Source organism: Bubalus bubalis, chromosome 15 (assembly GCF_019923935.1).
Source record: "Bubalus bubalis isolate 160015118507 breed Murrah chromosome 15, NDDB_SH_1, whole genome shotgun sequence".
In the NCBI taxonomy this organism is placed as follows: Eukaryota; Metazoa; Chordata; class Mammalia; order Artiodactyla; family Bovidae; genus Bubalus; species Bubalus bubalis.
The window spans coordinates 49,680,390-49,693,551 of NC_059171.1; the positions used below are offsets into that span (position 1 = coordinate 49,680,390).

Below are 13,162 nucleotides of genomic sequence, written 5' to 3' on the forward strand. Positions count from 1 at the left end.
GAGTTGGAAAGATCCCCTGGAGAAGGAAATAGCAACCCACTCCAGTATTCTTGCCTGGAGAATCTCATGGATGGAGGAGCCTGGTAGGCTACAGTCCATGAGGTCACAAAGAGTCGGACACAACTGAACGACTTCACTTTACACTTTAAGGGTCAATCGGGTTTCCCAGGTGGTGCTAGTGGTAAAGAACCCACCTGGCAATGCAGGAGACATAGAAGATGAGAGTTCGATCCCTGGGTCAGGAAATCCCCTGGAGGAGGGCATGGCAACCCACTCTGGTATTCTTGCCTGGAGAATCCCATGGACAGAGGAGCCCAGCGGGCTACAGTCCCTAAGACCGCAAAGAATTAGACACCACTGAAGCGACTTGGCACACAGCACAAGGAGTCAGTCAAGATACTTGTAAGGACTCAGAAAATGTACCTGGCAAGCACTCTCAGAAAGTTCCTAGTTGGAGGTGCTCCACCAAAATAAGCAAGTAAAGCCCAAACTGGACAGAGTTGAGATTCAGGAAACAGATAATCCTCCATAAGAAGAAGGAAAATGTAAGCCTCAGGATAACAGTAAAGGATGGTCTCAGAAGACAGCTGAGAAAAAGAATGGTAACTAAGGAGTTAAGACTGGAGCAAGAGAACAAAGGACTACAGGAGAGAAGTCTCTAAGACTTTTTAAATGAAATAAAGTATAAAATATAAATTAAAGTAAGATAGAAGAACACGTGTTTTAGTTATTGAGAGTGTTAATATTTTAAGGCACATTTTGGTGAAGCATTAGTGATGGGTACAGAGAAAGCAAAGCAAGCAGAAAACAAGCCAATTATTGATTCTAGAAACAAAATAAAAGTTGGCTTTCTTATGATTCTACTATGAAAAAGGATAATGAACACAATCATAAAAATATCAGTGCAGAGTCTACATCAACCAACATTTGAAATATCTGCCTGCCTGTACTGTGAGAATGTGATGGGCCTTGGGAATAAAGCTCAGTGTCTTAGAAAGAGGTAAAGAGATGATGCTTCAAATTTAAAAGATAAAAGAGAACTATGCAAGTATCTTCTATGTTTAGATATATAGATCTGCGTACCAAAAGAAACATCTAAGAGTTAAAAGTGGGTCCACATTAGAAGCAGAACAGGAAGAAAAGAAGGACACTTGCCTTATGGTATTAATTTGCTCTTTATACCATATATGTCTATGTTTGATAAAAATAAAATAATTTAAAAATATTTACATGGTAAGGCTATAGGAAAAATACTCTCAACCTACTGAAAAAATTTTTTCGGCCACCTTTTTAGAAGTAATTCAGAAATATTTATTATAATAGAACATATACTGACACTCTGATTCAGCAATCTTATTATTTCTGATAAATTATAAAACATAAATGAAAACACTCATAGTTATGTATATATGTACAAAGAGGATTATTTTATCAGAAAGTGCATGATAATTGTTTATTTCACCAAAGAGTTTGTGGTTGTAAAACTCTGTAAATAATCTATAAAACTAAATGTACTTCACAGGGAAATAAATAAATTATGGCATATTCATACTATGGTACAGGTAGGTATGTACTTATGAAAATGTATAACATAGACCTAAGTTCATTTGCATGGAGATATGTCCATAATACATTTTAAAACAATATAAACAAGTTGCTTAGGAATGTGTACATTTTAAAGCCAGTTTCATAAAGCAAATCAACTCCCACATATTTAACGTTAGTTTATACAAAGAAAAGAATGTAAAAGAATGTAAATCACTTCAAAGGCTGTGAAAAGATACAAACTATTTCCAAGGGAGTAGAATTGGAGATGGCTGATGGGAGAGAATCTATCTTTCTACATGTTCGTATTATTTTTTTTTTCATTATCATTATAAGCAATATTTAAAGACTGATTTAAATTAAAGAAGTAATTACTTCTATAATTTAAATACATTTAAACTAAAATAATGCATCTGCCTCCTCTGTGTTTCTTTGTTTAAGGGACTCTGGGATGGAGATGTTAGCTAACATCAGCACCCCAGTTTTCAAGCAATGGAGAGGGGATGCAGCGATTGTGATCAATGGTTCTAGAACACACCTTCAAGCATACACCTATTACCCCACAGGTAATACCCCCAGAGGACAAGCTCAGGCACAGGGAAGAGAAATTCAGAAGAGGAGGCAGAGAAAACTGTACTTGTACCAGATCCTTCAAAACACTTACTGGTACTTTTGTTAGCCTTTTTAAAAGTAATTTCTCTAATCTGCATCATTATATTATCTAACTTTTCTGAAAATTACCATATCCTATCAAGATATCTTCAAAAAAAATAAGAACATAGTCTTTTTTTAAAAAAATCAGTCCCAATCAACCTCCCCAGATAATCATGAGACATGCCCCGCTGCCCACCCCAGCAGACTTTGTAGAACACCACCTGAATGCCCTGGTGGGCAAACTCAGATGAGACCAGCAGAACTGTGCAGCCAATTTGCTGAACCCTGAGAAACTATAATTTGTTGTTTAAGGCCATGGAGTTTGGGGAGGTTATATGCAGCCCTGTAGAGAAATGATATGACATCCAAGCTCTCTCCCTCAGGAACTTTCAAGAGAAACTAAGACAAAGTTCTTTCTATATTTCTGTAGCTTGTGACAATGTGCTACATATGTGATATTCAATTTATCATGGGATCCAAATCTAGGACAAGGAAGGCCACAGGATAATCATGGTCTAATCAACTGCACTGGATGATTTCGGATGTTTTGATAACTAATGGAAAGTCATTTGGGAGTCATCAGCCCAGTTTACAGACTCCAGGTGAGAATCTCTAAAGCTTTCTGATGAATTAAAAACCTTGCTTAGGTAATACTTAGTACTAAAACGCAGGGCTACAGTTTAACTATATTGTCTAAAAAATGTCCTCAGGAGAAATGGATAACAATAGAATGGTATAAACAACAGAATATTAATATGATCCATATGAGGTGAAATAATCTGAGATTAGGGATAGCCAGTAATTATCACCGAGATAAAACACATCCCCAGAGCACAGCAGGAACCCATCCACAGCACCTTATTAATGGTCATGCTCCACTCATTCATAAAGAGGTCACTACTTCACAAACAGCCTACTGTATACTAAGCAGGGCCTAGTAAGCATTGCCCTCGGAGAAGGCAATGGCACCCCACTCCAGTACTCTTGCCTGGAAAATCCCAGGGATGGAGGAGCCTGGTAGGCTGCAGTCCATGGGGTCGCTAAGAGTCGGACACGACTGAGCGCCTTCACTTTCACTTTTCACTTTCATGCATTGGAGAAGGAAATGGCAACCCACTCCAATGTTCTTGCCTGGAGAATCCCACGGACGGGGGAGCCTGGTGGGCTGCCGTCTATGGGGTCGCACAGAGTCGGACACAACTAAAGCAATTTAGCAGCAGCATTTTGAACAACATTAATCAAATCAGAATTAATTAAATCCTGATATCTCCACCAATAGTTTCCATCTGTGGGTCAAATAATAAATTTACTATTTCCTCCAAATGACTTTTGATATATTATTTATCCATTTCTTTTGAACCAAAATAATTTTAATTATTTAGATCTTTTAACTCTGTTTTCTAAAAATTTAATAAATGCTAGTATTCTTTCTTAAAAGTTCCTCCCAAGTACTTTACCTTCATTTATAATATGTCATGAAATTTCCCAGTACTATAGTTATAATATACCTAAAGTTGATTATAGTGAATTTATTATTTCATGTCTTTTGCCATCTGCATTTCCATACAATGATTTTTCAGACATTGCATTGCCACATTAATTCTCTTGTATCTATGCAATTTGTGTTTTCTACACAGATGTACAGTCTTTTCATTATTTTCCTAAAATTTTAACAAATATACATCTATTCCTCTTTGCATATGCTGTGCTAAATGAAAAATTAAAAAAATGAAAAATCTCTGCCAAATACAAAAGCATAAATAAAAATACTGAGAACTGGTTCTAGTTTCTGGTTTTAACTGAAGTTAATGTCAGTCAGTCAGTTCAGTCACTCAGTCGTGTCCGACTCTTTGTGACCCCATGAATTGTAGCACGCCAGGCCTCCCTGTCCATCACCAACTCCCAGAGTTCACTCAGACTCACGTCCACCAAGTCGGTGATGTCATCCAGCCATCTCATCCTCTCTCGTCCCCTTCTCCTCCTGCCCCCAATCCCTCCCAGCATCAGAGTCTTTTCCAATGAGTCAACTCTTCACATGAGGTGGCCAAAGTACTAGCGTTTCAGCTTTAGCATCATTCCTTCCAAAGAACACCCAGGGTTGATCTCCTTTAGAATGGACTGGTTGGATTTCCTTGCAGTCCAAGAGACTCGCAAGAGTCTTCTCCAACACCACAGTTCAAAAACATCAATTCTTCAGTGCTCAGCTTTCTTCACAGTCCAACTCTCACATCCATACATGACTACTGGAAAAACCATAGCCTTGACTAGACGGACCTTTGTTGGCAAGGTAATGTCTCTGCTTTTGAATATGCTATCTAGCTTGGTCATAACTTTCCTTCCAAGGAGTAAGCGTCTTTTAATTTCATGGCTGCAATCACCCTATGCAGTGATTTTGGAGCCCCAAAAAATAAAGTCTGACACTGTTTCCACTGTTTCCCACCTACCTCAATTTTCTCTTCTGGATCACAAATTTGAAATGGCTATAAGAGAATCGGTATACACTATCATGCATAGGGAATTGATAGACAAATGTATTTCTGGCCCCTTCTGCCAAGACTCCACTGACCATCCTCAACCATTCTATTAGAAATCACCACTTCATCAGGTAAACAGTAGAAATGCTTAAAGGACATAGAAAAACTTCAGTGAACTCTGTTTGTCTTATTTTCCTTTAGTTGTGATAATTCAAAATTGAAAATTAAAATCATAATATTATCTTGCAGATCTTTGTACCTATACTAGCTTGCATTGTGTAACATGCTCTTTTTTTTGTTATCTGAAAATGCACAGCTTCTAAACTGTTATCTCATGAGACCAGGACATATTTTGCACTAAGCTACCTTTGAATTCTCTTCATTTACTCATTTACACTCTCATTTGTATAGCACAAAACACTGTCCTAGGTTCTAGGAGTAAAGCAGTGTGAATAAATGTAACAAAATTCCCTGTACTCATGGAGATAACATTCTATTCGAGCTCACAGTCTATTGCATAGGGTAACAGGTTATTGTGTTCCTTACAAAACTGGCCTTAAATAATATACAATATATATTTTTAAATAAGTTTTAGCAATAAAGATCTTCTGAAATGAATGTTAATGATATTTATGTCATATGAAAGTTAATAACTGTTAATACGGTCTTTTTTCCTTTTATTATTGTCTTTGTTCTTTTAAGAATAGTAACTTAGAAAACTTTTTATACTTATTACACAAATATTTCTATCAAATAATACTTCAGCTAAGAAAATATCCTTTTATTTTGAAAGTCTCTTTATCAGTTTTGTTTTAAAGTAAGAATTGTAAAATTTTATCAAATACAATTCAAGTATTATTTGAGATGTCATATGATTTTTCTTTATCAATTTGTATATTGTACCAAAATACACATAATGGTAGTCCCAAAAGGAGAAGAAAGAACATTTGAAGAAATAATGCTTGAAAGATATTCCATGAAAACATTAATGAAAAAGAGTAGGGGTGGCTATGCTAATATCAGACAAAATAGACTTTAAGACAAAACTTGTTAAAGAAGAAGATAAAGAATATTACATATTGGTAAAATGGTCAACCAGTCAAGAAGATTGAACAATTATTTAACATAAACACATTTAGCAGCAGAGCCCCCAAATACATGAATCAAACACTGATATAACTGAGGGTATAGAATTCTACAATAATAGCTGGAAACTCTAATACTTCCATGTCAATAATGGATAGAAAAAATCTAAACAGATCAATAAGAAAACAGAGCACTTGAACAACACTATGAATCAATTAGGCCTAATAGACATATAGAGACCAATACAAAGACTAACAGTCATATGTATTTTTCTTCCAAGTGCATGTGGAACAATCTCTAGTATAGACCATATATATGTCAGGTCACAAAATAAGTCAAAATGTATAGACTACAGTAAAGGTGGTTTCTTAGATGGGAATTTGCAATTGTAAAGCCCACAATAAAAAGCAAGAAACATCTTATATCAATAACTGACCTTTATACCTTAAAGTAGAAAATAATAGAAGACTAAACTAAACCTAGCAGAATGACATAAATAATAAGTATTAAAACAGAGACAGGTGAAATAGAGGATTCAAATATAATAGAAATAAATCAACAAAACCAAAAGTTGAATCTTAAGAAAGAGCTTAAAAATTAATAAACCTTTAGCTAGATTCACTAAGAAAAAAGGGAAAAGACTCAAATTACTAAAATCAGAAATGTAACCAAGACATTACTACAGACTTTACAGAACTGTTTTTAAAAAGAATTAGAATGTTATGAATATTTAATTCAATAAACTACACAACCTAGATGAAATGGAAAAATTCCTAGAAACAAACTGCCAAAAGCTACTCAAGAATAAACAAAAGATTTATAATAAGACATGAAATCAAGAATCAAAAACCTCACAACAAAGTCAAGCACAAGACAAGGTGGCTTCATTGGTGAATTCTACCAAACATTTAAAGAACTGACAATTCTTCTCAAATACTTCCAAAAAAATGTAAAAGGAGGGAATGTATATAAACTCATTCTATAAAGCCAGCATTTCCCTGACACAGAAGACAAGGACATAATAATAAAACAATACAGCAGCATCTCTTCTGAAAATAGATGCAAAAATGCTCAACAAAATTGCAACATATCAAATTCAGCAGCATAATAAAAGGATTATGGAAACACAAAATAGTCAAAGCAATCTTGAGAAAGAAAAATGGAGCTGGAGGAATGAGGCCCCTGGACTGCAGATTATACACTGAAGCTGAGTAATCAATAGTAAGGTACTGGCACAAAAACAGAAATATACATCAATGGAACAAGATAGAAAGCCCAGAAGTAAACCTATGCTCAATTAATTTACAACAAGGTAGGTAAGAGTGTATTATACAATGGAGAAAAGACAGTCTCTTCAATTAGTGGTGCTGGAAAAATTGGAGAGCTCCATGTAAAAGAATGAAATTAGAACATTCTCAAACACACAAAAAAATTCAAAATGGATTAAATACCTAAATATAAGGCCAGATACTATAAAACTCTTAGAGGAAAACAGGCAGAACACTCTTTCACATAAATTGCAGCAGTATCTTTTTGGATGCATCTCCTATTCTAATGAAAATAAAAACAAAAACTTTAAAATGGGACCTAATTCAACTTAAAAGGTTTTGCACAGCAAAGGAAACCATAAAGAAATGAAACAAGAACCCACAGAATGGGAGAAAATATTTGCAAATGAAGCAACTGACAAGGGAGTAATCTCCAAACTATACAAACAGCTCATGACAATATCAAAAAAACAAACAACTCAATCAACAAATGGGCAGAAGATCTAAGGAAGACCAAAAAAGCTTTTTTGGATGGCCAAAAAAGCATATGAAAAGATGCTTGACATTGCTAATTATTAGAGAAATGCAAATTAAAACTACAATGAGGTATCACCTCACAGTGGTCACAATGGCCATCATCAAAAAGTCTACAAACAGTAAATGTGGGAGACAGTTTTGAGAAAAGGGAAACCTTTTACACTGTTGCTGGGAATGTAAATTGGTAAAACCACTAGGGAGAAGAGTATGGATATTCCTTAAAAAACTCAAAATAGACTTGCCACACAATATAGCATTCCCACTCCTGGGCATATATCCAGAGAAAATCATAATGTGAAAAGATACATGCACTCCAGTGTTCACCGCAGCACTACAGTAGCCAAGACATGGAGTTAACCTAAATATCCATCCACAGAGGGATGGATAAAGAAGGTATAGTATGTATACACAATGGAATATTTCACAGTCATAAAAAAGAATGAAAGATGCCATTTGCAGCCAACATGGATGGATCTAGACGTGATCGTAATAAATGCTGTAAGTCAGAGAGAGAAAGACATGTGTAGTATGATATCACATATGTGGAATCTAAAAAGATGATATGAATGAACTTATTTATAAAATAGAAACAGCCTCACAGACTTGGAAAACAAACTTATGGTTATCAAAGGGGAAAGGTGGTGGGGGGGATAATTAGGAGTTTGGGATTAACATATACACACTATTACATATAAAATAGATAATCAACAGGGACCTAATGTATAGTACAGGAAACTCTACTCAATATTCTGTAATAACCTATATGGGAAAAGAATCTGAAAAAGAATGGATATATGTAGATGTATAACTGAATCACTTTGCCATACACCTAAAACTAATACAACATTGTAAATAAACTATACTCCAATGTCAAATAAAAATTATATTTAAAAAGTATTTATAAGCTGTTCCCATGCAATAAAAACTAAAACTAATAAATGAACTCATTAAAAAAGATTAAACATCATGACAAAGTGGGATTTATCTCATGAATATAAAAGTTATTTAACATAAGAAAATTAATCAATGCAATAATTGTGTTAACAGAATGAATTTTAAAATACACCATCATTTTGACTAATGGAGAAAAGGCTTTTGACAAAATTCAATATTCTGTCATAATAAAAACTCCCAGTAAACGAGTAGAAAGGAACTTCTTCAATATAATAAAAGAAACTCACAGCTAATGTCATGTAGATTAGTAAAATAATGAAAGTTTTCCCCTTAATATGAGGAACAAGAAAGGATGCTGGCTTTCATCACTGACCTTCAATACTATTAAATTTCTAGCCTGAGCAAGCAGGCAAGAAGACAAAATAAACAGCATCAAAATTGGAAAGTAAAAAATAAAACTAACTCTACTTGCAGATAAAAAGAATAGCACTTACTTTAAAAAATGAACAAAGGACTTCAATAGTCCAAGGAAGATACACATACAGCCAAGAAGAACATGAAAGGACACTCAGTATCATTAGTTGTTATAGAAATGTAAGTCAAAACGAGGTAACACTTCACACCCACTTGTATGGTATAATATTTTTGTTATAAATAGAAAGTAACAAATGTTGGTGAGACTGTGGAGAAACCAGAAACCTTTACATTGCTGATGGGAATGTAAAATAGTACAGCCTCTATAAAATACAACTGCAGTTCTCTCCAGTTAAAACATACAATGTGACCCAGCATTTCCACTTCAAGGTAGAGCCTCAAAATCATGGATCATGATTTCAAACAACTACTTGTGTGTTAATGTTTATACCAGGACTATTCATGATAGCAAAATGTAGAAACAACCAAAATATCCTAAAATAAATGGATGAATAAACAGAAAGTAGGCTATCTATACAATGGAATATGATTCAACCACAAAAAGGAATGAAGTTCTATTACCTGCTGCAATAGGAATGAACCTGAAAATATTACACTAGGTAAAATAAGTCAATCACAGGAAGATCACATATCATATGATTCTATTAAGATGAAAGTGTTAGTCACTCAGTTCAGTTCAGTTCAGTTCAGTTGCTCAGTCGTGTCTGACTCTGCAACCCCATGGACTGCAGCACGCCAGGCTTCCCTGTCCACCACCAATTCCCAGAGTTTACTCAAATTCAAGTCCATTGAGTTTGCCAGTGATGCCATCCAACCATCTCATCCTCTGTCATCCCCTTCTCGCTCAGTCGTGTCCAATTCTTTGTGCCAGGCTCCTCTGTCCATGGGATTTCCCAAGCAAAAAGACTGGAGCGGGTTGCCATTTCCTTCTCCAGGGGATCTTCCTGACCCAGGGGTCAAACTCAGGTGTCCCCATACTGCAGGCAAATTCTTTACAGCCTGAGCCAATCAAACCAGGCAAACTCATAGAGAGAGAAAGCAAGTTTCCAGGGACTGGGGGAAGGTAGAAATATTGAGTGACTGTTACAGTTTCCTTTTCTGAGGTGAAATGTTTTGGTAAGAAAGAGGTTATGGTAGCACTATTTTGAATGTACTAAATGCCATGTGAATTGCACAATTTAAAATGCTTAATTTTTGTTATTTTAACCTAAAAAAATGTATTTTTGAGTGATTTGTTATGAAGCCATGGAAACTAGAATGTCTCTAAAACTTTTCTGGCTCTCCAAGGTCACAATGTTACACTTGTATGTTTTATTTTTGACATTTCATTGGTCTTGTTTCCACCTGTAGGTCTATGACCCATCTCAGATTGATTTTCAGCATGAATTAAGGTACGAATCAACGTGTGTATTTTTCCATATGAATATCCAATGTTGAAGAGACTGTTTCCTTTCTTACTATACCGCTTAGATGTCCTTGTGAAAAACTATTTGACTGCATATGTAGGTTCTTTTTTTAAACTTTTTATTAAGGTCAATTGATCTATTTTTCCATCCTTTCTCCAAAATCACACTATCTTGATAACTACAGTTTTATAAAAAGACTTGAAGCCAGTCAGGGTAAATTTTCCAAGCTAGTTCATATTTTTCAAGATTGCTTTAGAAAATCATGGTCCTTTGCCTTTCCAAATCAATTTAAAAAAATACAGTCAATTTCAAGGGCCTGTAGAGCTTGGATAGAGATTGCACTTATTTCAATAAGAGGTTGCTATTTGTTTCTCTGTTTCATCTTTTCTTGTTTTTGTTTTGGGAGAATAAATCAAAAAAATTGGGGCATCCTATTTTAATAAACTTATTATGTATTTTTCGTGCTTCTTTCTAGTGGTGCTTCATATATTACAACATACAACTGTGACTTACCAGTCTATGTTCAAAAGATATTCTATTATTTCAGGAACATACTTTGTTCCTGAAATATTATATTTAAACATATTATATTTAAAAAATATATTTCTAATTAATAACTCTGAATCCTATAATCTTAATATCATGTTTATTATTAAAAATGCATGAGACTGTGTTAATAATTTTCCTTTAAAAAGCTAATAGTCCAGTGGAGCCAGAGGTCAAGAGTAGGGTACCTGAACAGAAAAGATATTAAATGCCAGTTCACCAGTAACATTTTGTGCCTACAGAACATCCCATAAATAGCAAAGTCTCTGTAAAATGAAGGACCTTACAGCATTCTGTCCTCTAAGAGCTGAGATCCAGGACTTAGCTCTTTAAAATTAGCAAGCTCTGCTGCTGCTGCTGCTGCTGCTAAGTCGCTTCAGTCGTGTCCGACTCTGTGCGACCCCATAGACGGCAGCCCACCAGGCTCCCCCGTCCCTGGGATTCTCCAGGCAAGAACACTGGAGTGGGTTGCCATTTCCTTCTCCAGTGCATGAAAGGGAAAAGGGAAACTGACACAACTCTTAGCGACCCCATGGACTGCAGCCTACCAGGCTCCTCCATCCATGGGATTTTCCAGGCAAGAGTACTGGAGTGGGGTGCCAGTGCCTTCTCCAAGCAAGCTCTAGGGTTATGTAGTAATATTTATCATTGGGAAAGAATGAAGACAGATAGATAGACATTTCCAAGGATAGAAAGAGAAATGTGAGACTGAGAACTGATTGATTTCATTTATTCCTTTATTCTTTTTTTTCATTTAACACTATTCATTGAGCCAGGAACTGTATTATTACTGGGAATATGATTGTGAACAACACATTTAAATTTTAAACTTATATGCTTTTTTTAAATGTTGGGACCAAATATTATGAACCAACCTGGTGAAGTAGTATAATTTAGCTACAATAATAATTTTAAAAGAACATTTGTAGTTTATAACACTTCACATAATTCTCACTAGAATTTTGTGGCTGATAACAATTCTTTGTATAAGTGTCATTGTATAAACAAACAAACAAACAAAAAAACCTCAAGGAGTTAATTTCAGTTATTTTCACAAATGTTCCAAATTCAGAATCCAGTTAGCACATAATGATTTTTCAAAATTTTCAAACAAAGGTAAGTATTTTGTACCTATTCCTTTCTCTGTTTAAATTAAAATCACATATCTCAGTCTGCAACAAGCACAAGAAACTGATGTTTAAGAACAGCTTTCGGGATCTTTTGTCTTCCAAGAATAACTGACTTGCAACAAGATCCTAAGCTATATGACATGTTTGTGCATAGCACTGGAAAAACTTAGCTAGAAAGGCAGAGAGAAAGGAGGAGGGACATTGAGAGAACAGGTACTTATTATTGTGGGAGAGAACAAATACACAACCTTCAGTAATAAATGAGCAGGACTTCAGAGAGACCCTGGATGAAGGATTTTTTTTTTAATTTTGTTAAATGTTTTGAATAGAAATCTTCTTTGCCTTCCCTCTAAAAGATTTATTTTTATATCCTTTATTAAATGTAGGGTTGGTATTGCTCTGAATATGATAAAATACTGCAACTGTTCATGACAGGCAAGGGACCTGCTCCATGAAGTTTACATTCTTAAAAGAACAGTATACTCAAAAGTCTAAATCAATCACATATGCTTGAGAATATATGTTAATGCTAAAACAAATGTGAAATTCATTAGAATTAATAGGCAGAGATATCAGAAAAAAAATTGGCTTCAATTCTTACCTTTTCTTCACTTTACTAACACACACTTAACATACATTAAGTTAATATTTAAATGACAAATTTCCTTACATGATTTTGATTCTGGAGATGGTGGATAAATATTAGACACAGCAAGGTCACTTTTTGACTTTTTAGGCTTCTTTGCATTTAACTGCCAGGGTTTATCATAGTTTCTGAAATCTCTTCTTGTTCCTTTATGTTCTGTCAAACAACAACAACAAAAAAAACACAATAAAAACAATAAGTGCTTTCATGATTGATCAAAAATTAAATCCATGAAGTAATTAGATATACCTAGCAAAAGCTATGCTGCCTTGTATCAAAATAATGCAAATATCCTAGAGTATTACTTGCTTTATTTTTCCTGTAAATGTGAGTTTTGCATTTGATATGAATTAGTTTGTATATTAATATGATTAAAATGATGTTAAACTGTAAAATTATTTGAAAGTCTTTTTAAGGCACGAATTACTTAAAATCACATTCTGTAAATGGGTGTCATAGAATAAAGCACTGTATTTTGCTGTAAATAAAAACAACTAAACGTTTAAGTAAATTTTACTCATCTGATGTTACCTTATCTGTT

General features: G+C 34.6%; 1 protein-coding gene across 6 annotated transcripts in view; it reads right to left on the reverse strand.

Moving 5' to 3' along the window:
* C15H8orf34 (chromosome 15 C8orf34 homolog) overlaps nucleotides 1–13,162 on the reverse strand; it is a 354,610-nt gene that overhangs the window by 264,537 nt on the left and 76,911 nt on the right. For all 6 annotated transcript variants that reach the window (XM_025265285.3, XM_025265284.3, XM_044928702.2 and 3 more), the window contains exon 3: nucleotides 12,646–12,777. In XM_025265285.3, coding sequence (XP_025121070.3) covers nucleotides 12,646–12,777 — 132 coding nt within the window. The remainder of the gene's footprint in view (nucleotides 1–12,645; nucleotides 12,778–13,162) is intronic.